The sequence below is a fragment of the Mesitornis unicolor genome, unplaced genomic scaffold, assembly GCF_000695765.1.
Source record: "Mesitornis unicolor isolate BGI_N332 unplaced genomic scaffold, ASM69576v1 scaffold16589, whole genome shotgun sequence".
NCBI classification, from domain to species: Eukaryota; Metazoa; Chordata; class Aves; order Mesitornithiformes; family Mesitornithidae; genus Mesitornis; species Mesitornis unicolor.
The window spans coordinates 13,446-38,794 of record NW_010209533.1 but is presented as its reverse complement, the minus strand read 5'-3'; the positions used below and the strand labels follow the sequence as shown (position 1 = coordinate 38,794).

Below are 25,349 nucleotides of genomic sequence, written 5' to 3'. Positions count from 1 at the left end.
CGGAAGAGCCCGCGGACACCACTCTCAGACCTCCAGGGAGTCAATACCATCAACGAGAGGACCCAGCGGTAAGTCTCTTGCTTTTAGGTTAGCAGGGTAAGGAAATCTGGGATGGGAGAGCACTGCCTGTTGTTATAAATGACTGTATTAATGTTTCTCCCAGCTTGCTTATTAATTTTGTCTTTTCTTCATTTTTTCTCTGCTATATGATCATATCTAGATATTTTTCCCTGGCCTAAAGGGCAGGCAAGGAAAGCAACTTTCCTGTGTCAAAAGGCAGCAGTTGTAGGTGGTGTGGCATTAAAGGTGCTAAGAAGCATGCAAAAAAATTAATGAATGTGCCGATATCAAGGCTATAAAAAACTGGGAAAACCCCAGTTATGTATTTGGATGCAGAACTGCAGTGTGGTGATGCTCCAGGTGCCGCCGAATGTGGAGGACCTGGGGAGTCACGAGGCTTGTGATGGTACCTTGTCGAGTATTTGCTTGCTTTTAAAGGAAAAAACGTGTTAACTGGAAATAGGTTTGATGTTTGCAGTTTATAGGTACGGCTTTACCTTTTAAACCTTCCTTGAAGATTCTGGCTGTTCAGCTGCTTGCTTGGGAGTCAGGTCTACACATTGAGATTCAGATCTATGTTTCTTCTGCAAAAGCTTCTCCAAATTTCAGAATTTCAGAATTCAGTTGCTTGTGAAGCAAAATATCTTCATCTCAAAGGGATATCTGGGCGCTGATCCTCCTCCTTTTCTACAGCTCCTTGTGCTATCTCTCTGCTTTCCTTCAAGATGTGTGTGCGCTGGGGAAAGATATGGTTGGAGCATCCTCAGCCCCTAAAATGATTGCTTTGGAGCTGTTGGACATCCAGGTATAACTTCGTGGCTGCTTTGAGTTTCATGAGATGCCCAGAATGAGTCAGGAGGAAACTGAGACTGTCTCCTGAAATGTGTCCGTCAAAACCCTGCATCTTGGGGGACTTCCCTTCCACAGAAAATAAAATACTCTCCAAATATATTATTAAACCTAATTTTTTACTGGCTTTAATGCCAACTGACCAAGACAGAAATTAGATACCTGTTCTTTTTATTCTAGGGCAACAAATGTGGCTTTTATTGTCTGACTTTGTTCACCATTTGCTTGCCATCAAGACTAGAATATCCCTCTTGCCCTGAATTTCTTCCCTTTCAGAGTGGTGGTGGTACCCTGCTGAAGGACAACTGAATATCATTACAAGTTTGCTTATTTTCAGTGGTCAGAGAGGGTATGATTTCCATAAAATTGTTGTATTGAATTAATAAATTCATGCCACTTCTTGAGTTTGGACAGAAATCCAGTTTACACAAGCAATCTCACGTTATTGTGAACCTGATTGTTCTCACATCAGTCTTTCCCACCCCTCCTCTTCTTTTTCTTGATGCTGTTTGGTTACAATAATAGTAGGTACATGGTAACATTTGAGGCAGAGGAGGTTGGTGTCTCCAGAAGTGACACTCACTGTTTCTAGCATCTCTGGTTGTGCAGGTTTCCCTAAATGTGATGTAACATGAAACCTTGTCCCTCTGGAGATCCTCATGCAGAGATAAGAGAAGTTCTGCAGTTTCTCTAGCAAGCCTTCAGATCTGATGGTGGTGTGTGAAGAACATCTGTAAAGTGCGATGGGGCTTTTCTTGACCATCCAGCTCCAGCTTCGGAGGTGCACTGATGCAGCAGCTTGTGCCACTGGTGTTTTCACAGCCCAAAACATCTCAGTTATCTCAGCGAGGGGCCATTGCAGAGGCAGGATCAGGACAGACAGTTTATTCCCTTTCCTGATATTTTTGAAGAAAATGGACTTTTGAAGCTGTCCTAACTCAAACGTTCCTCGTGGTGTGGTGCCTCAGTAGCACGGTCCATGATCTTTGCTTCTCTTGGGCAGTGATGGGTCCCCAAATGTCGTCTGTGCCCTTTCCTTCTGAAAGCACCCACCAGGTCTCTTGTAAGATCTCTAAAATTCAACCTGCGCTTTCGGAGTAGGCTGGTGATTTGGATACCTTTCGTTGTGGTTTGTTTTGATCTGAAGAGTTAAGATTTTGATCTGAAAAATCATATCACACTTGATAGATGTTGGCATTTCAGTTAAATTGCACCTGTCAAGCAAGAAGGGCTAAAAACAGGGGTGAAGGTAAACATGTATAGAAGATAGATTTACTTCAACAGCTTTCCAACAGATAGACTGGCAAGTGATTTGCAGAGCTAAATTAAACAGGAATTTGCTTTCAAAGCCATCTCATGATCATGCGGTCGCTGATAAGTCTGCGTTGTACATCCAACCCACAGGATAGCCTGGGGCTGGCTTCTAAAGGCAAAGTTGAGGCATGACATCACGCAGAAAGTCATCGCGGAGGGTTTAGCCAGCCAAGCACTCTCCTCTGATCTCAGAAGAAAGTGGCCGGGTGGTTTGCACATGCTGGGGGGACGGGAAACCAGACTTCTGCAGAGCGTTGGGAAGCCAGCACGCCTTGGAAGTGCCCTCACCAGCCAGCGAGTAATGAAAGCCATGCCATCACTGACTGAATCCGCTCCTGCTGACTGTTTTCCTGCTGGTTTATGTTCCTTGATGGAACATAAATGTGGAACATAAATGATGTGCGGTGATGTCTCAGCGGCACCTGGGAAAGGTCTGGGTCAGTCTGTCCTGAAACAGTTGGGCTTGGTGAGGTGGTTGACCTCTCGAGTGTAAAACCAGCTGTGTCGGTCACAAATGCACATATCCATCCCAAAATGTCCACAACAAACAGAATTGTCATTTTATCTCTTTTTTTTCTTTCTTTCCTTTTTTTTTTCAAAACCGCACGGGTATTTCTAGGGTTTTCTCTTCTCAAGTCTCATTCAGAGTCCATGTAACGACAGATGGTCTCAAGCTTCGAGGTCATCCAGGATTAATGATGGATTGTAGATCCCAGAAGTGGCCGTTGAGGTTTAGTGGATCCCATCAACTGGTGATTTTTTTCCCTCTGCAAATAGGAGGTTTTTGATGGATGGGACCTCAGCTGAAAAGAGAAAGAAGGTGGACAGGAGAGACCACCTGGATATTAAAGCTGCTGGCTGGGCTTCCTTGAATCAAACAGGATCCTTAAAAAAAGCAGGTCCTGGAGCACTCAGCCAGAGTTTTGATTTGCCGTGATTATCCTTTCTTTTAATAGTGAGACAAGTCAAAATGCTGATTTTAATGGGGCTAGGATGGAATTTGCAAAGCACTGTGGCGAGGCAGCTAGGCAGCTTGCACTCCAGTATCGCGTTGCTCCAAGGATCTGGCTCGCAGCTTTGAGCCAGCTGAATGAATGACTTTACATGCTTTATTTTTTAATTTCCATACAGCACTTGGTATTTAAAGTCAAGACTTTAAAGCAAAGGCTGCCTTGTTGCTAGACCTCAGAAGTGACCGATGCCAGAGGCCCCACTTAAACCACCTTCAGCATCCTCATGACCAGAAGATCTGGTGCTGCAGAGTCTCCTCCTACTCCTTTTCCTCCTGTCTGAGATAGCTCTGGAGGGTTGCAGATCTTACATCCCTCCTTAGATCAGCTTTATTTTGTATGATGGTTTCTGCAAGGCTGATAGAGAATTTTAAAAGAGAAAACAAACAAACAAACCCCACCACCAAACTAAAAGTGTTGCAGTTGAGTGCAGCCCAGGAGAAACTTTGCATAACCCCAGACACCACAGGGAGGGTCCTCAGCTCTGGAAATTATTTGCCTGATGTGAAGTTTTGTCGAGTACCTGTTTCCTTTCCTCAGAGGAGGATTTTGGTTCCTCTCACCATTTCCTTCTGTCCTTGAACCAAGTGAGCACTTCCGGAGACCAAAGCAGCTCTGCTCCCTGGCAGAAGGAATCAAATTGGGCGAGTGATTTGTGATCAGGCACCATTGAGTGATTCTGGGCTGGCGCATTTGTGCATCCTTTTTTTGTGGCAAATAATTAGTTTATTGCAAGTGATATTTGCTTTTTCCTTTCTTAATGAAGTGATTGCATGAATTAGAGAAGACAAAAGTCAGCATCAGCATCATCTAAGGTAGTGATTTTATTAAAATAGTGACTCTGTTAATGATGGTAATGCTGATGATAGAGGTCAGCGTCTCATATCTTTCAGAACACCAGGGTATCTGCAGACCCAAGCCTCCTGAGTGGGAGAGCTGGAAGCTGTTATTCTCCTGCTGGTGGTTTGATTCTTTTATGAATATTTGATTTTTGAAAGGTGTGTATGTAGCTTCATGTGGTATCTGACATCATGAACTCGTATCAAGGGAGCAAATGAACGCTGACAAGAATAAAGCAGCAACTCTCATTTTCTATCAATGGATTATTTTATGACCTTAGTTTTTTATTTTGACACAGAACCAGGGTTTTTCATATTGTCCTAATGCTGTGCGGTGTTTGGTGTTGCAGCGATGCCTACACAGTTGGCTGGAATGGCCGGATGGGGATGCGGCACAGCAGGCTCACCAGCCCCGGTGCCTTCCTAGACAAAGACGGGATATTCGTCAACGCGACCAACAGCAAGTTGCTGGAGCGGGCCCACGGCATCCTCATGTCAGTGCAAAAAGAGGCGATTTTAGCTTTATTCCTGGAGCGTGGTGTGGGGAGTTAGAGGAATGTAAATAGCCAGAATCAAAACCAATCAGGGGTTCAAGTAGACTTGGTGATGTTTCATAGTTGGGTCGAAGTGACTTCAATATGTTTTAAGCGTTTGATTTATTTAACTCCTATCATTCATTTGTGATGACAGACATGGGGAAGCAAGAGAAGGGTTGAATCTGCCGGTCAAACCAGTCCCAAGATATGACAGCCATGTAATGCCACCACATTTTTTTAATATGATATCAAAGTTTCCATTACAAATTAGGTGGGGAACTTACGTTGATGACTCACGCTGCAGCCTCATCAGAAGGTTCAGAGGGCATCGCTGGGGTGGCTGGATTTAACTTGAGAAAGCAGGAGAGTGGTCAGTTGTTTTGCGACGCCACTCTACCCAAATCACTGGCATCCCCATCATTTTTGGTGTAACAATTCCCTTTCATTGGATACCTTCCTCTCCAACATGTGCAAATAAATTTGTAATATTAGTTTGCAGCTGCAGAAGCAGCCCAGTTTCAGTGCAGTTTACGGAGAGCAGTTGCTAAAGGGAATTTTGAAGGGCTTGTTTCTTAGACTTCTCCATTCTGCAATTGCATGTGTGGATTAACCCAAGCCGTTTGTTATCTCCCCAGGCGAAATAAGAATTTCAAAGCCAAACCCAATCTCCCAAAGGTGAGTGTGAAGCAACATTTCTACCTCACTGGTCCCCAGGTTAAGGCTGTAGGTGCAATGTTGAGATGGTGATGGGTGTAGAGAAGACCGTTTGTGTCTACATCAAGACTTTGGTCAACTCAGTTCTGTTCAGGGCTCTTTAATTTATGGAAAGCCCAAGGATTTCAGCCCTGGGAGTGCATAGTATGAGCACTTGCATCCTCCTTACTCAGAGCTGCTCTGACTCCTTTTTTCCTCCTCCTGGGAAGGAGAATGTACGTGCTGGTGAAATTTGGTAATTAAAACTCTAAAATGAGCACGTAGGTTATGCAAGAGGGCTGGTGCCTGATAGACAACAGGCTTGTCTAATATTTAATTTACCTACATTTACTACATTTTTAGGAGATGCCAAAAGGTCTGTTGTATCTAGGAGAAGAATACTTGTGGTGGTCTTTGCTGGTGCCACCTCAGCGGTTAGGAACGGAGGACCAGGAGGAGCAAACTCTGGCCAAATAGAGCAGAGCTACATTTCAAGCCATCCTTCAATGGTTTCCATTGAGATTTAGTAGGGTGGTCACCTAAGGAAGCCCTGCAGAGGTTATAAAGAGGGAAAAAGCAGGTATCATGATGACAAGATGTAGTTATTATATTTATCAAGAACAAATGGAATCTCTTTTTCGACAGCACATGCTGGACGTGAAGTCCCTCAAGCACCTCACCAACCTGACACTGCATGACCGCATTACCAAATCTCTCCTCCATCTCCATAAGAAGAAGAAACCGCCCAGCATCAGCGCCCAGTTCCAGGTATCCTTGGCCTTTGATACGGAGAGGTGAATTAAAAGCAAGTATCTGCGCCGGGTGCCTAGGAGGACCCTTGCAGGCACAGTTCTGTCCCATCCTCACTACCCTCGAGGACATTAATTCAGCCGAGGAGGTGGCTTGGGTAGGCTGGGAGACACCATGCAGATATCTAAAGGGTGTAAATGGAGAGAAACCAGAGCGATGGTGGAATCGTGGTGGGTGATGTGGCGGAGCAAGGTGGGACATGAGGATGAGCTGCAGCGCAGATGTTGGTGCATCCCTGTCCTCTGGTATCTTGCTTTCCAAGCCAGCGCATCGTGGCACTTTCCCTGCCAAACCCAGAAACCACAAAAAAAATCCAAAATGACATTTTTACAGTCTTTTTATTTGTATTCAGCATCTGAAAATCAATCTGTTTTCAGGCCAGCCAGAGGGTGAATTTTAATAGCGGTGGAAAGGTTGAATTATCACTGCATCATATCTGGGCAGGCAGAGGAGCTCAGAGGAGGGATCAATACAGCATTTGTTGTGTTGGCACTGTGTGCTAGCCAGCCATCCCAAAATAGTCCTCTGATACGTGCATCAGGCCTTGGAAACTGCTACAAGACACTCGCACAAGCAGGTGATTGTATTAGAAAGCAGCTTTTCAGTTAAAAAATTGATTCCTAGACAAGTCTGGCTTCTTTTGACTCATGATTTCTTATTTTTTAAGGTGTGAGTCATTTTTAGGAAGTCTACATGCATAGAACTGTAAGATTAAGTAATTAAAGTTATACACACACACATGTATAAAAATCTATGTATATATAATTTACAGAATGCACATCTGTATATATATTATGTATATTAAGCTTAGTCTAATCTAATGTTATGTTAGTTAAAATACGCAGAGTTTAATTAATGCAATATCATGGAGGAGGTTGAAACATGGATGTCTTGGAGTGAAATGCCTTCCCGAAACCTCTTAATCTCTCATCTGAACTTCTGGAAAGCCTCAGACTGTGTGACTGAGATTTTTATATGTCTATTTTTACAGCAGTACAAATAACAGACCACTAAATGCTGTGAAGATTTCCCCCCTAGCCCCATGCAGATTACCCAAACACCCTTTTCCTTCTGCTTCCTAGTATTCCCCAGTGGTGATTTGACAATGTAGGAGCTGTGCCTACAACACATCCCTTTTTATTTAAATGGAAAAAACCCCCTTATTTAGATAAATAAAACCATATTCAAGTTGGAGATGGCTGTGGTATGACTGCTGCCTTCTCCTATTAGACCAACCCTAGGCATCCCAGCCCTAATTTAATTTCACACGTATAAGAGAAAGGCATTTTCTTGAGAGAGCAGCCTGGTACAGGCCTGCAAGATTACTGTTTTGTTTCGGTTTTTTATCGAGGGCAGGTTAATAAAATTGCAGCATATGGAATTGGGTCACAGGCAGGAAACACAAGTGTTTCCTATCACAGGATTTGGTGATTTGTTTTTAGGTTGGTTTTTTTTTTGCTGATAAATGCTGCCATGTGGGTAATGCCTGAACACCAGGCTTGCAGCTGCTCTATCTCCTATTGATTTTAACCGTATTTTTAACTATATTTATGGTAATTTATAGGCAAAATAGCTGTCTTAGAGGATGCTGTAAGAGCAGCAATGGCTTTCACTGTACCTAAACTGCAGCATGGTGATTTATAAGCTCCTCCATCAGTGGTACCCCTGAGCAAAGGATGCTGCCCTGCCTAGCATGGGTTGATGCCGAAATGATTCATTGTGCCCTGAAAAACCAGATACTGGTGGTGAAAGAGTAGGTGGCTGGAAAGTTTTGCAGAGCGAGGGACAAAGCAGCAGGGCGCAGGGTTAATCCGGGGACCTCATGTGTCCTTTACGGATTCCCAGTGACCAGGGTTTGCAGCAGATGGCGGAGGTTGCCTACACCATCTGCCATGTGCAGGCTGTGGCTGGCTGCCCATGACGTGGAAATGCCTGCTCCAGCAGGACCGGCGGTCACGCTGCAATCCAATTTTCACAATTTCCAGTGCCGGGAGCACTTTCATTGCTGGGCAGGGCTTTTTGGGAAGGCAGTTTCATCCCGTGTCCCCCCCCCTTTCCCTCCCACCAGCCTGACATGGGGCACATTGGGATGCTGCAACACTGTTGCTGATCAATATCTCATCATAGGCTTTTTTATTTGATAAAAAAGAGTGATTTCAGCCTACTTTTCAGAAAACCAGGAGTGTGCTAGTGGAGCTCTGCTGTGTCGCAGCGTTCCTGCTGCTCCCTGGGGTGGGAGTGATGGGGACGTTTGCCTGCAGTTAATGCAATGCAGCTGCAGTGCATGTGCGTGGGATCCATCCCTGGCTCTTCCTCAGATACTGCACACAGATAAATATTTCTAAACATGAAAGACTTCCCATAAAGATGGCTTTGAAACGAGCAGAAGGAGAGAAAAGTCTTCCTGCAAGCAGATCTGTAGGTGAAATGCTGCTTTCTAATGTAATGGCATTTTATTAACACATATTAGGGCTACAAAGATGATTAAGGGAGTGGAGCATCTCCCTTATGAGGAGCGGCTGAGGGAGCTGGGTCTCTTTAGTTTGCAGAAGAGGAGACTGAGGGGAGACCTCATTCATGTTTATAAATATTTAAAGGGTGAGTGTCACGAGGATGGAGCCAGGCTCTTCTCGGTGACAAACAATGATAGGACAAGGGGTAATGGACACAAACTGGAACACAGGAGGTTCCACTTCAATTTGAGAAGAAACTTCTTCTCAGTGAGGGTGACAGAGCCCTGGACCAGGCTGCCCAGAGAGGTTGTGGAGTCTCCTTCTCTGCAGACATTCAAAACCCGCCTGGACACCTTCCTGTGTAACCTCATCTGGGTGTTCCTGCTCCGGCAGGGGGACTGGACTGGATGAGCTTTTGAGGTCCCTTCCAATCCCTAACGTTCTGGGATTCTGTGATATATTCATAAATTTGTAACTGCGCTTATAAGAAATATGGAGCAGAATATTGTTTACACAGCTGAGTTTTAGATGATATTAAAATCAGAAATAATTGACTCTGGAGCACGTTACTAATAAATACCATATCAGTAATGTGCTCGGCAATTAGAGATATTCAAAACATTTATAGGGCACAGCAAAAAACATGCAGTTGAGGAGCCTAGCCAGGCGCGGACTGACTCAGCATGCTCAGATTATCAGTATGGTTTTATTCAAAGAGCTTGGGCTTCGTCGCAGAAGAGTCAAAGGTTTACAAGGTGGAGGAATAACTCAGCGTGTTGTCCCTCTGGAGTGGTTGTCTGCAGCAGTGATGCCAATATAAGTTCATTTTTATGAGCTAGACTTTTAATAATGATGTGGAAATAAAGGGAAATGTAAAATCATAGAATCACAGCATCATGAAGGTTTGAAGAGACCTCTAAGATCATCAAGTCCAACCGTCAACCCAACCTCACCATGTCCACTAAAACCATGCCCTGAAGTGCCACATCCACGTGTTTCTTGAACCCCTCCAGGGATGGTGACTCCACCACTTTCCTCGGCAGCCCTTTCCAGTGCTTGACCAGTGCTTGATTTTTTCAGTAATGAAATTTTTCCTAATATCCAATCTAAAGCGCCTCGGTGCAAAATTTCCCATCTGCCTGGTTTACTCATCATTAATTCCCTTTTTTTTTTTCCTGATATAAGTGCTTGGATGTTCGTTATCCGTCACGGTCTCTTCTCCATTTCCCAGCTGCAGATATCTTCTCTGTTGCAGGCATCACTCAACAAGCTGATGGAGACACTTGGCCAAGCAGAACCTTATTTTGTCAAGTGTATTCGATCCAACGCCGAGAAGGTAAATCCCGTCCTGTGAAAGTGGCACTGCTAAAAATAATCTTGGAAATATTTTGGAAATTTTCACAGGAGGGTTAAAAAGAAAAGAAGGCCCCGAGTTGAGTCGGGTTTAGAAGATGTAAGCAATGGGAAGCATGGATGTTGCTCTTGATAAATTGCATTGGCTCTCGTAATTGTGGAAACGTGTATATGAAAAATAGATGGGTTTAATTTCTATGAAAAATATATTAGTTTTAATAAATTATTTTGACTCTTTTGAAGCTCCCACCACCTGTAATAGAGATTTACAGAACTGTGAGTTCACTTGTGCTGTTACTGAGCCCTAAAGTTTCCTTAAAATAAAGTTTCTATAGGTAAAAGTAGATACTTGTAGAATAAGCTACATTATTCAAACTCAGTGATACATCAGATTTCTTGAATTTGACTTCAAGCATTTGTCTCATGAGCCTCAGTTTAAAATGAAGGTTGTAGTAGTGATGCTTTCTGGTGGATTAATTCTTCGGAGTTTTACCCAGACATTTAAGGATGAAGCTTTATGCCTAGGAGATTATTTACTTGCTCACAATCTTACCCATTAGCTGTGCTGTTGTGGGGGCTTTTATTCAGTTCAGGGGCTCCAAAAAAAACCTTCTTTATAGCTTTATATATCCAGTTAGCTGTTTGAAAGCCTCTGTCTGATGACTGTGTGGAAGCCAACAGGATTCAACCCCGGTGGGATTAGTACGGTTCCTGGGGACCCACATTCCCTCCCTCCCCTCACATCCTTGCCAACGTGCCTGTCATGCAGATGTGCTACATCTGCTGCATCCCTTTACCCACCCGTGCACTTGAAAGCTTCAGTTCAAGGAAATATTTGCTCATCATTGGCCTTTTTTTCCCCTTCCAGCTGCCCCTGCGGTTCAACGACAGCCTGGTGCTCAGGCAGCTGCGCTACACAGGGATGCTGGAGACCGTTCGCATCCGCCAGTCGGGATACAGCTGCAAATACTCCTTCCAGGTTGGGGGAAATATTTTCAGTCTTTCGCAACATTTAGCATCATTATCAGAGCTGTCTGAATGGTGCTAGCTCATTTTTTATATAAAGTAATGGATTTATAGCTGGTTTTTGAGATCACCTGGGAATGGTGTTCGCCCCGTCATCTCACTGCTGGCTGCATCCCATCGGGAGGGCAATTGGCATCCTCTGAACTGCTCAGGAGTTATCCACCTTTTCCTGTTTTCTTCTTTTCCTTGTTTTCTGCCTAGTTTTGTGCACGTGCCAGTCCTTTCATGCTTTGCTGGTGCCGATTTGTTTCCTGCTGGCAGCTGCTTTGGCCCAGATGTCGCGTCCTGTGCAGCAGCTGTTCAGAAAAGAACTTTTCAATTTTTTTGTGCTGAGAGCATGGATTCCAGCCTTTCTTGGGAGGACCTCTCCTCTTGTACCTCCTCTGCTCTTTGAGTTCTTACAGCAGCAACTGATGGAGCGTCTCAGAGATGCTTTGCAGATGCTGGTAATCCCCTTCTGTAGAGGCCCTTGCTGAGCATTTTTTTCTCAAGGTGACCCTGTGGGTTCTGCAGAACCTCTCCTCCTATGCTGACAGGTATCTGAACATTGCTGGGTCTCTGCTTTGATGTCTTTCCCATCAAACCACAAATGGTGGAGGAAACTTGGCATTCTCCAGTCTATAAAATGCTGTCTGTCATTCTGCTTATCTGATAGATCCTGTTTCACGTGGCCAGTGGAGCAAATTCATTATTTATGGAAGAAAGGGACACAGCAGGACCCAAATCTAACCAAATCTTGGTGGTTTGGTTTTTTTTTTGTCCTTCTCAGGATTTTGTCAATCATTTCCATGTCCTTCTGCCACAAGGAGTCAGCCCATCTAAGCACAATATCCATGACTTCTTCAGGAAAATACAACTTGATCCAGACAATTACCAAGTTGGAAGAACAATGGTAAATGTTTATCCTCAGCTCAGATTTATGTTTAAGATACAGACATAACTTTTGCCCGCATTCCTGTAATGATAAAGTAACATCTTCACATATGTTTTTAATTAATGAATCTATTTTTCTTCTATTTGCCAGAAGTAAATGGCTGAAATGAAGCTTAGAGTATTGTTGATGCTAAATATTAGGGAATATTGTTGTTTTGTGTCAAACTGGTCTGGTTGTAATGGGGCAGTCTTTGAAAAACTGTGTCTGTGTGTAGACATAGCTTGATACAACAGCTATGGGTTTGCCTCCCCTGAAGGGAAAGCAGAGGCTCTGTAATTCCAAGCTTGGACAGTTGGAGGCTATTGATGAAACTGCAGAAACCCATTAGAGGTTGCTTAACTAAAAGCTGAAGCTCAGCATTCTTCTGGGCATCCAGGACACAGAAACCAGGAGGATTATATCATTTGTATTGTGGGCTCAGAAGCTTTCTGTGCTAGTGGTTTTTTTGGTTTTGGTTTTGGTTTTGTTTGCCAGGTTTTCATGAAGGAGCGGGAGCGGCAGCTTCTGCAGGACCTGCTCCATCAGGAGGTGCTGCGCCGAATCACGCTGCTGCAGCGCTGGTTCCGCTGCATGCTTTGTAGGAGGCAGTTCCTGAGCTTACGGCACGCCACGGTGATCATACAAGTAGGTGATGGCGCCTGATTTTGTTCCAAGTTACAAACCACGAGTCCTACAGATACAGCTGGTGGGTAAAATCAAGTCTTCTCCCCAGGGAAGGAGTTTACAATCAGGATTTGACTCCTAGTGCCATAACAATTTGGGAATGGGGGAGACAGATCTGGAAAGGTTGCATGAAGGCAGGTGGTCTCCCATTCCCACGTCACAAGGAACTGCCTGCTGTGTTTGCAGAGATTTTGGCGGAGTTACCAGAGCCGAAAGCAAGGTGAACCATCCCCGGACCCTCTTGTCCTTGGCAAAGCCGCTGTTGTTCTTCAGACCCACTGGCGTGGCTTCGTGGAGAGGCGGAGGTTCCTGCAGATGCAGTTCGCAGCCCACCTTATCCAGAGCTGCTGGCGGGAGCATGCCAAGCGCCGGCATGATGCAGCCACCAGCATCCAGGCAGCCTGGCGAGGCCACCACGCAAAGAAGTCCTACGCAACCAGCAGAAGCAAAGTCATCTGCTTGCAAGCGATGTGCAGAGGCTATTTAGCACGACAAAGGTAACACCGTTGCCCTTGATTAGAAAAGAAACCGTTTTACGATGACAACAAGTAAGGAGTGATGTGGTTCATGTGAATTCTGGCACTGCTCGGACTATCCCATGCTTGGAGCTGACCCCATCCTGACATGCCCTGATCCTTTGTTTGCCCATGCTTTCTAACAAAGGAGTTAATTTAGCTGCATGTCCTACTCTTAGAATAAGCATAGCCTATTTCAGGTTGGAGCACGTAGGCAGTGGAAAGCTGAGGCCGTAAATACTCGCGAGGCTGGTTTTTTTAATCCCCTTGGCAGCAGCACCAGTTTAAGTAGCCTATTTTTAACTCCGGTTGCCTCGCTGATCTGGTTGCTGCACTGTCTCACAGAGACAGAAGATACTGGAGCCAGCCGCTGTGGAGGGGAGAAGGGTTTCCAGCCATGTCTTGGCTTGCCGGCCACCGGGCATCTCTTGGGTCGTTCTCCAGAGGTGCTGCTTGTAAGGTGTGGAGCACCTTGACGTAAAGTGGGAGATTTGGGAGCTGGAAAGAGTTCTTGGTGCAGAGTGGAAGCCCCTGCTAGGCATACCAGAAGCAGGGATGATGGTGAAGATGAAGATGTCAAGGGGTTGCGATGGGTTAGGGTCTTCTGGCTCTGTCCGATTACAAACGAGCTAGACCAGGGATGGAGGCTGGAGCTGCTACTGTCAGCACGAGAGGAGCTTTCAGGTGCGTTGGGGCAGTCCTTGAGTAGAAGTGGCATAAGAAGAGAGGGTTGTAAACTGAACGTACACTTACATTGTCTTGCACCAGATGTGCAAGGAGGGTTGCTTGAGATGCCAACGGTGGTAAGGTGGTGATGGTGATGAGATGCCACCGGTGCAGTGCCTTCAAGGGACATGAGTGGGCACAGGGTTACAATATGCTGGTTTTCTGCTTTCTTGCAGGTTTAGAGCTTTGAAAGAGCAGCGATTAAAAGAGACGCAGCTGGAGAACAGCCTGTCAGCTAGAGAAAAGGATGGACTGGAGGCAGATGATGCCTTGGAAATTAAGGGCTCGGACCCATCGAAGTGGGAGGACAGCTCGTTTGAAGAGCGAGTGAGAGCCATAAAGGAACATAAATCTCTGATGGATAATAATCGAGTGAATCACATAGACCCACTGGATACTTCTGCAAATTTATTGTACAAAAGGCACGAGAGAGCCAGTAGCCAGAGCGGGATGGACACCGAAGAGGAGGTCGTTGTGAGAGAGAGACCCAAGTCGCTGGAGGATCTCAACCAGAAAAAAGTAGTTCGTGCAAAAAGAGAAAGCCGGAGGATGCGTGAACTGGAACAGGCAAAGTTTAGCTTGGAGCTGCTCAAGGTCCGGTCCACCGGTGGGCTGTCACCTTCAGAAGACCGGCAGTGGTCCACTGAGCTTGTATCTGAGGCACTTCATTCCCCTCAGGGAACCCCAGAGAGCGAAAGCTCTCAAGGGAGCTTTGAGATGTTAAGCTGTGAAGACACCCCGAGTAATAAACTCATTTCCTTAGTTTTAGAGGAGCAAGATGCGCAGTCATTTTCTGCTGACTCTTTGCCTAGCAGCCCCCAGGCTCATCTGCAGGAGAAGTCTTTCTGTGCGGCAGATGTGAACAGCAATTTACCCAGTTGCAGAAGGATGCCTTCAGACTTGGAGCTACCTGATAACCTCACCATGAAGGAGCACGTGCTCTGTGACCCCCAGAATGTCATACACAAGGTGCATCCAAGAGAAACCTTCCTTTCCAGCAACTTACCTGCTTTCTACATTCCACCACAAGACAATGTGAAGGTGAAGCTGATGGAGAATAACCTAAGGAACAAAGCAGTGGAAAGAGAGGAGAGGTCAGTTATGTTCTCTGAGGTCAGGCGGGACTCTGAGCCAGACCAGGGCAGAGCCTTGAGAGGGAAGGAAGGGGAGAAGTCCTCTACCAAGAGAGAGGAATGTGGGACAGTGACTGCGACACAGGCCCATTCTCCAGACTCTGTCATCAGGAGACTGGAAAAGCTCAACGTGGAGAAGGAGGAACGACAAAAGCAGCTTCAGCTGCAAAATGAGAGGGAGATGATGGAGCAAATCCGTCAGCAGAAGGAAATTCTGGAGAGACAACGCAAAGCCTTCGAGCAACAAGGGAGAGTGGAAGCTTTGCAGCGGGCTGAGCAGAGCAGAATGAAGGACCCCTCCCTCAAACCACCTAAAAAACCAGACAGCAGGCCTCAGTCGGTCCTCATCCTGCATCCCCAGAGCAGAGGGGAGCACAGTCCCACCACAGGGGTGACTCCAACCTCATCTGTAGACATTAAAGGTCTCACTGTTGGGACCAGGGGAAGCTCTCCAACCCACAGTGCCCCCAAAGACAGACCTGTCAGCATGTTCATGGAGCGAAGAGAAGGTCAATCGGGATTGGCACTGGAATCCCGATGCCATTCCAGACCAGCTCTGGACCCCAGGGACCTCCCAGGCAGCCACTTCTCAAGGACGGAGCGCTTCCGACAACCCCGAATGCCCAACCAGGCCACCGAGGAGATGAGGGCAAGTGCTATGTTCTTCACACCAAAAGACAATCCCTTTGGTCTCCAGTAAGTAAAACGTTGATGGGCTTTCTCTGTAGGTTTTCTCCATAGGCTCTTTGTTCTGCTAGAGACCATTTTATACAAACAGTCCAGAACATCCAATCGGACAATCTTACCACTGTTTATTAAAAAACAACAACTGTCTGCAGAGAGTTTAGGACGTGAGCGCACTTTTGACAGCGTATCACTTACGTTTAGAATTGCACGTGAATGGGCTTAGCAAGGGAACTGCTTGAAAGAGTCCAGCACAGGGCCACAGAGATGATGGAGGGAGTGGAGCATCTCCCTTATGAGGAGCGGCTGAGGGAGCTGGTTCTCTTTAGCTTGGAGCAGAGGAGACTGAGGGGAGACCTCATTCATGTTTATAAATTTGTAAAGGGCGAGTGTCAGGAGGAAGGAGCCAGGCTCTGCTCTGTGATGTCCAATGCCAGGACAAGGGGCAATGGTCCCAAACTGGAGCATGGGAGGTTCAACCTGAACATGAGGAAAAACCTTGTCAGTGTGAGGGTGCCAGAGCATGGCCCAGGCTGCCCAGAGAGGTTGTGGAGTCTCCTTCTCTGCAGACATTCAAAACCCGCCTGGACACCTTCCTGTGTGACCTGGTCTGGTGATCCTGCTCTGGCAGGGGTTGGACTGGGTGAGCTTTCGAGGTCCCTTCCAACTCCCAACATTCTGTGATTCTGTGATTCAGTCGTTGAGCTCCATCACATTGCTTAAATGATGGGTTGCTCCAGCACAGGCTCTACAGAGGACAACAAGATCTTGGGACAACATTTGCTCCCACTCTATCATGTTATCATGCTTAAGCTGTCTTATCTAATTTTGGAGAGGTTCTGACCATTTAAGTAAGCCCAGATGTAATAGGGACAAGGAGCAGTCGATAAAAATCAAGCCCTTTGCTCCCTAGTAGAGCCAGCAGCATCCCTTGTGTGTGGGCATGGTGAGGCTTTTGTTTGGAAGTGATGGCAGAAAAGAGTGACTTGAGCAAAATACTACTTAAGTGGGTGTATTTTTTAAATGCTGTTAGATGCAAAGCAAGGTTGTTCTCCTTCTGACCCCAATCATATGAAAACCTACAGGAGGTCCTGGAGAATTGGTTTGGAAGAGCATATTTGAGAACAGTCTTTCCCCAAAAATATTTCTTTCCATTTGTTTTCCTGGTTCATGCATAGAACATGCAATAGGAAAAAAATATGTTAAAAATTCCTCTGTTTTACTTTTTATTCTGCAACAGAACAATCACATTTGAGAATCCAGAAGTGAAAAGGTACCACCTGTAACCACCGTGGTGGGTAGAGTTGGCAGTCAGAACTTCGTATCTTTGTGTCCTTTGGTATCAATCCAAATCATGAAGAATTCAAAGTGATTCTGAAACCCCATGAGCTCAAATTTGCAATTCAGTCTTGATTGCTTGGGCTGTGCACTTGTACACTCCTGCGAGCAGGCTGGTGTGGTGGGAAGGCTTTTAGAAGAAAATGAAACGTCTCTGCTCTGTTGTGTTTCAGCAGAGAAGCCAATCATCAATGCTTTTCCAAGGGTGAACTCGCTAGGAAGCCGTTTAAGATGCCCGGGTCTGGCAAAGGAGAGGTAAGTTGTGGCTTGTTTATTTTCTCTTTTAATTGAACAGGGGGGAAAAGCCCCCTTTATTCTGCCAGTTTGCCCTCAAAAACTTCAAAGAAGTAAACTATGAAGCACAAGGGCTGCTAGGTATAGGGAAGTGGAACATCACAGCATGGCAACCTTCACACCTTCTCTTAAAAATAAAAAGGCCCTGTAGCATTAACTACGGCAGCTCTGGATAAAAAGAGTCTTGCGGTCCTGATGGCAAACGCTGTCGAACACCGTCATGTCTTGGTTTGGTTTATTGTACGTTTGAGTAACATCCATGATTGTCCATTTTCACCGTGCTGTCTTGTTTTTTGTTTTTCCTGGTCCCTTTTTTGGGTTTTTTTTTGCACTAGATTTAATCTTGTGTCCCCTCCCTGGGATGCAATGTCACTCAGAAATGCCATAAGGCTGTACTTGAGCTACACTATGATGCCAAATATTGGTAGAATCTCCTTTTTATTTTAAAAATCTTGATTTGTTGTTGTTGTTGTTGTTGTTTTATCATTTGGTCAAGCAGGTTCCCAGACCGACCCATAAAAAGAAAGCCCGCATGGCGCGGACGCGCTCCGATTTCTTGACTAGAGGTACTTTTGCTGATGGGGAGGGGGATACGGAGGAAGATGATTACGATGGCAGTTTTGAGTTCCTTCTCTCCTCTGACCAACCTCCTCACCCCGAGGTGGTGCCCGCAGCCCAGCTGGGGCAGGCCTGTTACAGTGACTCCGAAATGGTAAATTTTTCCAATGTGGCAGGGGAAATTAAAACAAGGGAGTGAGCGGAGCTGCGGGAGCTTTTCTTTGCTAACCTTAGCTGCACTGATCCCTCCACTGCTTCTTCTCCCACTTCCAAGGATGCTGTAGATGAGTAAACTCAGCAAACACAGCAGAAATAGGGAAATAATTTGGATTTCTCTCAGCCATGGGGATGTTTTCTGGCTTGATCCCATATCAGCTATGGTTTCCATAGCTTTCCTGTAACATTGCAACTTGCGTTGCACAGCTACCTATTTTGGGGGGGGTTTAACCTTAATAACAAAGTCCCACTATTATCCCTTTCCTCTAGCAAGATGCTCTACACAAATTCCTAGAAAAGATCAAAGAAGTTATTGTCCAAAAAGCAACAGACAGCAAAGAAAATCATCTAGATCTTGCACCTCCTATTACTTTTGATTTGGTATCCTTAGCCACCGTATCCGATGATTATTTGGTCCTCAGTTATCAGAACAATGCTTGCAGATGGCATCTTAGAGAAAGAAAAAAACATGTAAATTGGTCAATAAAAATACAGTGAGAATGAAATTAGTGAGTTTTAAAGGGAAAAAAACCCCAACCTTAGTGGATTTTCAAGCACAGTAACTGGTGTCCCTTGACAGGTCCAAGGGCTGCAGAGCATTTGCATCTCAGGCTTAATCTCCTGCCCAGATAAGCTGCTTTCGGAAAATCATGAACTGAGAGGTTTTCAGGAGTGGAAGAGGCCAACTGCTTCCAACCCACTCACATTTTTTTCCTGAGGAGGTGGAGGTGTTCCCATAGAAATGTGGATAAACACCAGGAATTGTCTCCTGCCATAAGAGCTAAAGTAAAGCGTTGAGTAGAGCCGCATAGCTCCTCTGTTCCAGCTATGGTGCTGGATGTGGAGCTGAGCATAAAGCTGTAGAAAAGCACGAAAAACAAAGTCAGACATTTATTTTGTGCTACAGCATTGCTGCAGGTCCGGCAAACATCTCGTGCAATCCTAAAATCAGCTGTTCGGAAAAGGCAGATGGCCAAGGAAGGTTTTTCGTGACTTTTCTGTTAGCAGCTTTTATTATAAAGGATAAATTTTTCCCAGGATAATTTTCTCACAGGAAGGGGGCAGAGATTTACAAATTCCCTGAATTTTTAAGGTTCTTGATAAATTTCCTGGGATTTTGAGCCAAGGAATACTCAAAACTTGATTTGAAAGATGTGGCGCTATGAACTGAGCTCACTTGGCTGCATCTTAGTGCATCTTCCTGCTTGTAGATCAGAAAAGGGAGAATTTTGTGTAGTAAAACGTGGTATTTTACAAGCTATGCGTGAGGGGCCACACCAGAGTGCCACACTGTGTTCCTGGTGGCTACCCTCTTACAAAGCGTGAGGGGATTCTTAGCCATAGAAATTTTTCCCGGTGGGATGTGAAAGGTGCTGGGCTGGTGCTTGGCAAGCTCCATCCTTGGGAATGGACTTGGCTCACTCCACTCTTTGGAAGTGCTCCCTGGGACTCTGCTCACCTGGTTTAACAGCTGTCACTGCATGCAAGTAGCAGTAGGTTCCAACTGTCTCTCGTCTGTCCTATATCCCCCTTCTTCTCTGCTCTCCATCACTAGCTCTAACTGATGGTTAGCACTGTCACCCTTTGTGCGGTTGAGTTCCGTTTCCTAGCAAATGCTACCTGTGAAGTTGTGTGTCACCCTACGTCTGTGTGTCCTGATGATATGCATAGTGTTTCCATCTGAGTTTTGTATTGCAGGCTTGAGACCAGCCCTTTGGCTTGTGGCTTCTCTGGGTCAGGATTGCCACAAGTCACAAAATTTAGGGACTGCTTATTCATATTTATTAGCAGAGCCCGACTGGGTGTTGCAAACAAAGCAGCCTACGATAGAGCAGTACTGGTACACTTTGGTTTGGGTGCAAGCTCATAGGTGGATGCCTATGTAGGAATATTTGTTGGGCCTTGTGATGTTCACATGAAGACGAGTCAGGCAGCTGCCATGTGCAGGCTGGTTTCCAGGCTAGTGAATGGCTTATTCATACAGCTCCAGCCCGAGGCTACAACTTTCCAAAAAAGTCTCTTTTAATGTGCTGCTCAGTGGCCAAGGGCTGCTGGAGAGATGAAAGAGAGATCATGTGTGACCTTGTGAAGTTGAGCATGTGAAGGCTTACCAGCTGCACTGACATGAACCTACCCATTTATGCCCATTGGTTTCTTGACCATCAAGTCAATGGTAAGTAGAGGTCCACTTCTGGCCTAAGTTGGGAGTATCCCAGGGCAGCAAAGACCAAAAGCATCTTCATCCAGAGCTGAAACGCAAGGTGCACCAGTATATAAGGTGGCTGCTGACGGTACAATTGACTCGAAAGAGCCTTTAAGGCTAAATAGCTTTCTGAAAAGACCAAGCCTTCAAAAGTTGTTTGAGCTTTTTGGCTAGTGATTAGCTGAGCATTAACCTGTCTTGCAGTGAGACAAGTACAAGTGGGAGAAACAGCTCCGGGCTGTGGTCAGCACATTAATATCTCTTCTGTTTTCCACCTAAGCCTGGAGAGCTTTCCTGCAGCAGATAAATGGAAAATCTTGGTTAGAGAAACCATACCAGAAATACCTTCTGAACACATCTTCCATCAGCAGAGGCTCTTAGAGAAAGGGTCTTGGAAAAGAAAGCAGTGATTTAGCTCCAACCTCCAACCTAAAGCCACTAACTGACAAACATCAGTCCAAGTATCTGTCACAAGCTGATCCCAGGCATGCCTGAAGAGCCAGCAGTGAAAGATCTCTTGTCCTAAGCCATTCAGAGGGAGCACTGAACGTTAAGGAAGCTTTTCAATACAGCACGTAGCACTGCTGCCTGCTTGGACAAGTTATCTTGTTTGGCCACTGTAACCCCTTCCTATTGCCAGCAGGTGAAATACAGGTAGCTTTTTCAAAGGAAAGATATTTGGTCCCCTCTTCATCCAGGGGACAAGTCCAGACCCCTGGCATTGCCGTTTGCCTGCAAGTGGTGCTTTGTGGTGTTCTCTGGCCAGGGATTTTCTGGCATGGAGTCTTGTCTTGGCATCTGAGAAGGTTTCCCATCCAAATGAAGAACTTGCTCACCACAGCTTCTTGGAGGAGTCCCTCAAACAGAAGGATCTTGCCCCAAAACTGCCTTTTAATCCTTACTTTCAAAAGCTGGAGAGGTTGCAGTGATAGCAGAGGAAACTCTGAACCATAGTAGGTCAAGAATTGGGGCAGAGCAGAGGAAGGCAGTGGTAGTAATGGTAGAAAATCTTCCAGGTTTGTCTGAAAAAGGGCATTACAGATGTTTTTTACTCAAAGTCTTCTGCGTAAGCCAGGAGTTTCACTTGCTTTGTTCTACTCCAAAATTTGTACACCAGATCTGCTTGAGATATATGAGATATATTTAAAAATAAAGTCTCTGTGGTGTCCCATAGAACAACCTCTGCATTGCAGTGGTGATGCCCTTAGCCTGCCTGCCTTGGTCAGCATGTACTAATGTGCTTTAAATGGCTTTGAAATGGGAAAAAAGGGAGTAAATGGCCCCACAAAATTATTTTTTAAATACAACAAAGCGCTGAAAGTGACTTAAAAGTGGAAATTACTCAGAACAAAAACTATATCGTGGAGGCAAATATTTTAACAGGTCATTTTTAAAAGCAAGTATTAAGTTTGGGCTGAATGGAAATCACTCTTATGGGTTTTGAGGTGGGGCTGTCTTTTTTCCCCAGTATCCATCTGCACTTTATGTGATCATCACGGAAATGTAAGAGAGACAGGAACAAGAAACCCTTTGATGGTTTAGGCAGTTTCTTTTCCAGTGGCAATTTTGCCTTGTGTGCTGCCATCTCCTGGCTGGTAGAGAGATTAACCCGGGGTGAAAAATAAAACATTGAAAAAGAGTAAATACGGTAAATGTGCTTTAAATGGCAGCCCATATTTTATATAATTTTAAAAATTATTTTGAATAGAAGAAAAAGAAATGCTTAAAAACACAGAGCATTCAGTTGGGACAATTAAGTGATGGGAAGGCTACAGGAAATATTTGGCCATCATGGTCCGAATCCCAAACTGATTCCCTGCCTTTCTCATGCCAAAAGTGTCTCTTTGAGGAGTCGAACTCCAAAATCACAGCTGCAATTGGAAAAAAAAAAAAGAACAAAATTTGCTATTTTTAAAACTATTTCTGGGCTATTTCATGGAATCCTGTTAAGTTGGATTATTGCAAATTAAGTTCACCCTTGAAAGTGATCCCAGGGCAATTTAAATGGGGGTGAAAGTGGACATCCTCTTTATTAAAGCTGCAAATTCTCTTCTTTTGAAAGGCTTAATTTTAGCATATCCTTGGCACAAAGACTTTGGACTTCTTTTCTGCAAAGTCCTCAATGAGAGCTGGAGTTGGAGGCTCTACTGGAACGTATCCTTTCTGTTGAAGGTTCCTTTGGTGCTGGGAACACCACAAATCACTTTGTCATGGCTAATGTGGCTGCTCTGGGATGGAGATCTGAGCTGCTCAGACCAAGGTGGTGGAGCAGTTGTGAATCTGGTTGATGAAGACCCATGGCTTGATCTTCATCACTGGTTGCTTAAAGAGAGAGAAGGTTGGACCTCAGTGTAGAGTTGGAGCAAGGGAAATACCTTTATCTTTTAGGAGTTGTTGAAATATTCCTTTAGTTGCAGGAAGCTCCACAGGACTGTAGGTGTTCACCTGTAGGCGGATAGAAATAGAGATGTAACAGATGAAATATCTGATTTCTGCTGGAAAAAAAAGATCATCTCGTATCCCAAGAGCTGTCTCATTTTTAAATACTTTGTGCTTGGAATCATTACAGACAGTGCAGCGATTCACCTCTGGGGAAGGCCAAATGAAACTGCACAAAACCATGTCTCAGGGGGAGATTGGGAAGCTGGCGACTGCACAGAAGAGCCTGGCTCCAGATGGGAGGTAGGAAACGCAACTGGAGATGGTAGATGAATCCCTCTCGTGTCTTTCTTGGTTTCTGTCACCTTGCTGAACCACCCTGGTTCCTTTGGAGCTCCACCAGCCAAAACCAGCACATGAGTTACTCATTCCATCTCTCTTATGTGGACATGCGCAATTAGAAGAGGCGTCCTGCTCATATCAGGATAAATTTTTGAGGCCATATGTCAGATGGCCCATCTCAAACCACCCAATTGCATGTGTGAAGCTTGTGTTTCTTGCCTTTCCTGAGAATGTGCAGCCTGGTTTCCCTGGTAGAAACTGTGTGGATTTAACTCCTCCTCATGAGGAGGACCATGAAGGTCTGGGAGATTTGGGTTAGTTTTGGATAGAAGGACATTTTCCCAGTTAAGGCAGTTTCTCTTTCCATGAATTCTTTCCAGGCCTCAGCGAGCCAAGATGAGGTTCTGGGTGAAGGGAAGGCACGGGGAGAAGAAGTCCCCACGGGAGAAGCTTGCTACCCAGTCGGAGCTGCTGGAGCTGTGTGTGGAGCCAGAAGCTCCCAGCAGGGAGGTGATTTCTGGCTTGCAGCTTGGTGAAGGTAAATGGTGGGGTAGCTGCTGCAGAGAAATGGAGTTTGCTGTCATGGCAGAGGGAAAAACGAGTTTAAATCTGGCTTTATGCTACAACCAAGCGTAGTCCAATACATAGGAGCTTGGGTAAAGCTATAGAACTGAAGAAGGTTGGCTTATCTACAGGGTTTTAGGGTATCTTATAGGAGTATCATATACAATGGTGTGGTCTAGCTGAGGCTGCTGTGGGACAATGGTTTTGGAAGCTGCACAAATTGAATGTCCATGCTGGTTCACATCCCTTGGATTCATGGACAGCATCAACCTGAAACGATGGCAAATGGGTTAGAGGATGGGATCCAAAAGGAGTCTCGAGGAATTCTGTGTTGCTAATCCTCCCAGCAGCTGTCTGGACTTGGACAGATGTTTCTTCTCTTGATGGAGGAAATATCCAAAGGAGAAATTATATTTAATCTTTCTGTGAGTACCCACCGTGCTTTTTTACCTCGATAGGTTTATTCCAATGCCCACCTCCCTATATTAGTGGCAGAACTTTGTGTTACCTCGCTGCATTGCAGCTCTAAGAGATGATGCTTGATGTTTTTTACTTGTTGAGAGTTCATCATAGATTTTTATTACTACCCAAGAAATTATCCTGCTTCTCTTCCAGGCCATAGGTGAAACTTGGGAAATAGTGTTTCTTAACTAAACTGCTCTTCAATCTCATTCTTCCTTTTTAATTATTGCCTGTAGAGTTGGGCTCTCACCACCTGACCCCTCCACGGAGTCCTGAGCTGTCTGGTATCTACCGTCGGGAGTTTAAGGAGAACAAGGAGCCCTCCCCCAAAGTGAAACGCAAGCGCAGCGTCAAGATCAGCAACGTGGCTCTGGAGCCTGTGCAGTGGCAGAACGACTCACTGCAGATCATAACCAGCGCTAGTGATTTGAAGAGGATGGATGAGTTTCTCCTGAAAAAGGTAACACCTCACTGCTCCAGATAAATCATCAGAGAGCTCGAGGAGCAAACAGAGGCAACAAAGCCAAAATTATCTTGGGGGCAGCAGTAGCAATACTAATAATTCATCTAAGGGCGCACAGCACGCACAGGGGCAAGCTTGGAAGAAAAGATGGACACGCTTTGAATGCACCTTGCAATTGTTCTGCTTGGACACGGCAGCTTCGATGCTTCCATTGCCGTGGGTTGTCCCTGGTGGCATCAGAAATGGCTGACCCAGGAGGGCGGGAGTTGAAGGCTGGGGGGAAATGCTCATGTTTCTAGTTTGCATGCAGGAGAAACCATCTTGCAATCATTACTAACATCATCTGCCAGTGGTGAAGCAGCTGCTCGTTAGTGCTGCTTCATCTCACGCAGTGCTCTGCTGCAGCAAAAGTGACACAGGCGCATAAATGCCTTTGGTTTCCCAGATGAATGAACTGGATAATGAGGACAGCAAAAAGGACACGCTGGTGGATGTCGTATTCAAGAAAGCACTCAAGGAATTCCGACAAAACATCTTCAGCTTTTACTCCTCTGCGTTGGCAGTAAGTGGCCGGGTGGTGGGTGAGAACTTCCACTACCAGGAGAAACGAGACTCTCTGGGTCCTCCTGGTGACGGAGACATTGCTAAACCTTCCATTCCTGGTCTCCTCATCCCAAAGGATGAATCCTCTTCCTTTGTATTCAGTCCCACAAGCTGTAAATTTGGACTAAACTCTTCCTCCTTGAGTAGAGATTTCTGGTCTCCTCATTACAGCTTGCTCCCAGTCATATGGTAGGTGACAGTAAGTCAATAAAATCCTATTTGCCACCCAAAGTGCCTGAAAACCTCTGAGTTAAATTTGTGAGTGGTGAACATCTGAGCAATCTGAAGCTCTGCTCTTCTGCTGTTTCTGAATCTGAGCAATGATTGCT

General features: G+C 45.4%; 1 protein-coding gene across 1 annotated transcript in view; it reads left to right on the top strand.

Annotated features, from left to right (window-relative positions):
- The window catches only part of MYO9A (myosin IXA), a gene marked incomplete at its 5' end in the record, with an annotated part of 50,413 nt that overhangs the window by 12,168 nt on the left and 12,896 nt on the right, over positions 1-25,349 (top strand). The window contains 16 exons of the mRNA XM_010192906.1: positions 1-68; positions 4,423-4,566; positions 5,244-5,283; positions 5,947-6,069; positions 9,820-9,900; positions 10,786-10,896; positions 11,713-11,835; positions 12,352-12,501; positions 12,727-13,037; positions 13,958-15,610; positions 17,110-17,191; positions 17,730-17,942; positions 22,777-22,889; positions 23,309-23,466; positions 24,191-24,414; positions 24,863-24,979. The exon at positions 1-68 is cut by the window's left edge and continues 6 nt beyond it. Coding sequence (XP_010191208.1) covers positions 1-68; positions 4,423-4,566; positions 5,244-5,283; positions 5,947-6,069; positions 9,820-9,900; positions 10,786-10,896; positions 11,713-11,835; positions 12,352-12,501; positions 12,727-13,037; positions 13,958-15,610; positions 17,110-17,191; positions 17,730-17,942; positions 22,777-22,889; positions 23,309-23,466; positions 24,191-24,414; positions 24,863-24,979 — 3,711 coding nt within the window. The remainder of the gene's footprint in view (positions 69-4,422; positions 4,567-5,243; positions 5,284-5,946; positions 6,070-9,819; positions 9,901-10,785; positions 10,897-11,712; positions 11,836-12,351; positions 12,502-12,726; positions 13,038-13,957; positions 15,611-17,109; positions 17,192-17,729; positions 17,943-22,776; positions 22,890-23,308; positions 23,467-24,190; positions 24,415-24,862; positions 24,980-25,349) is intronic.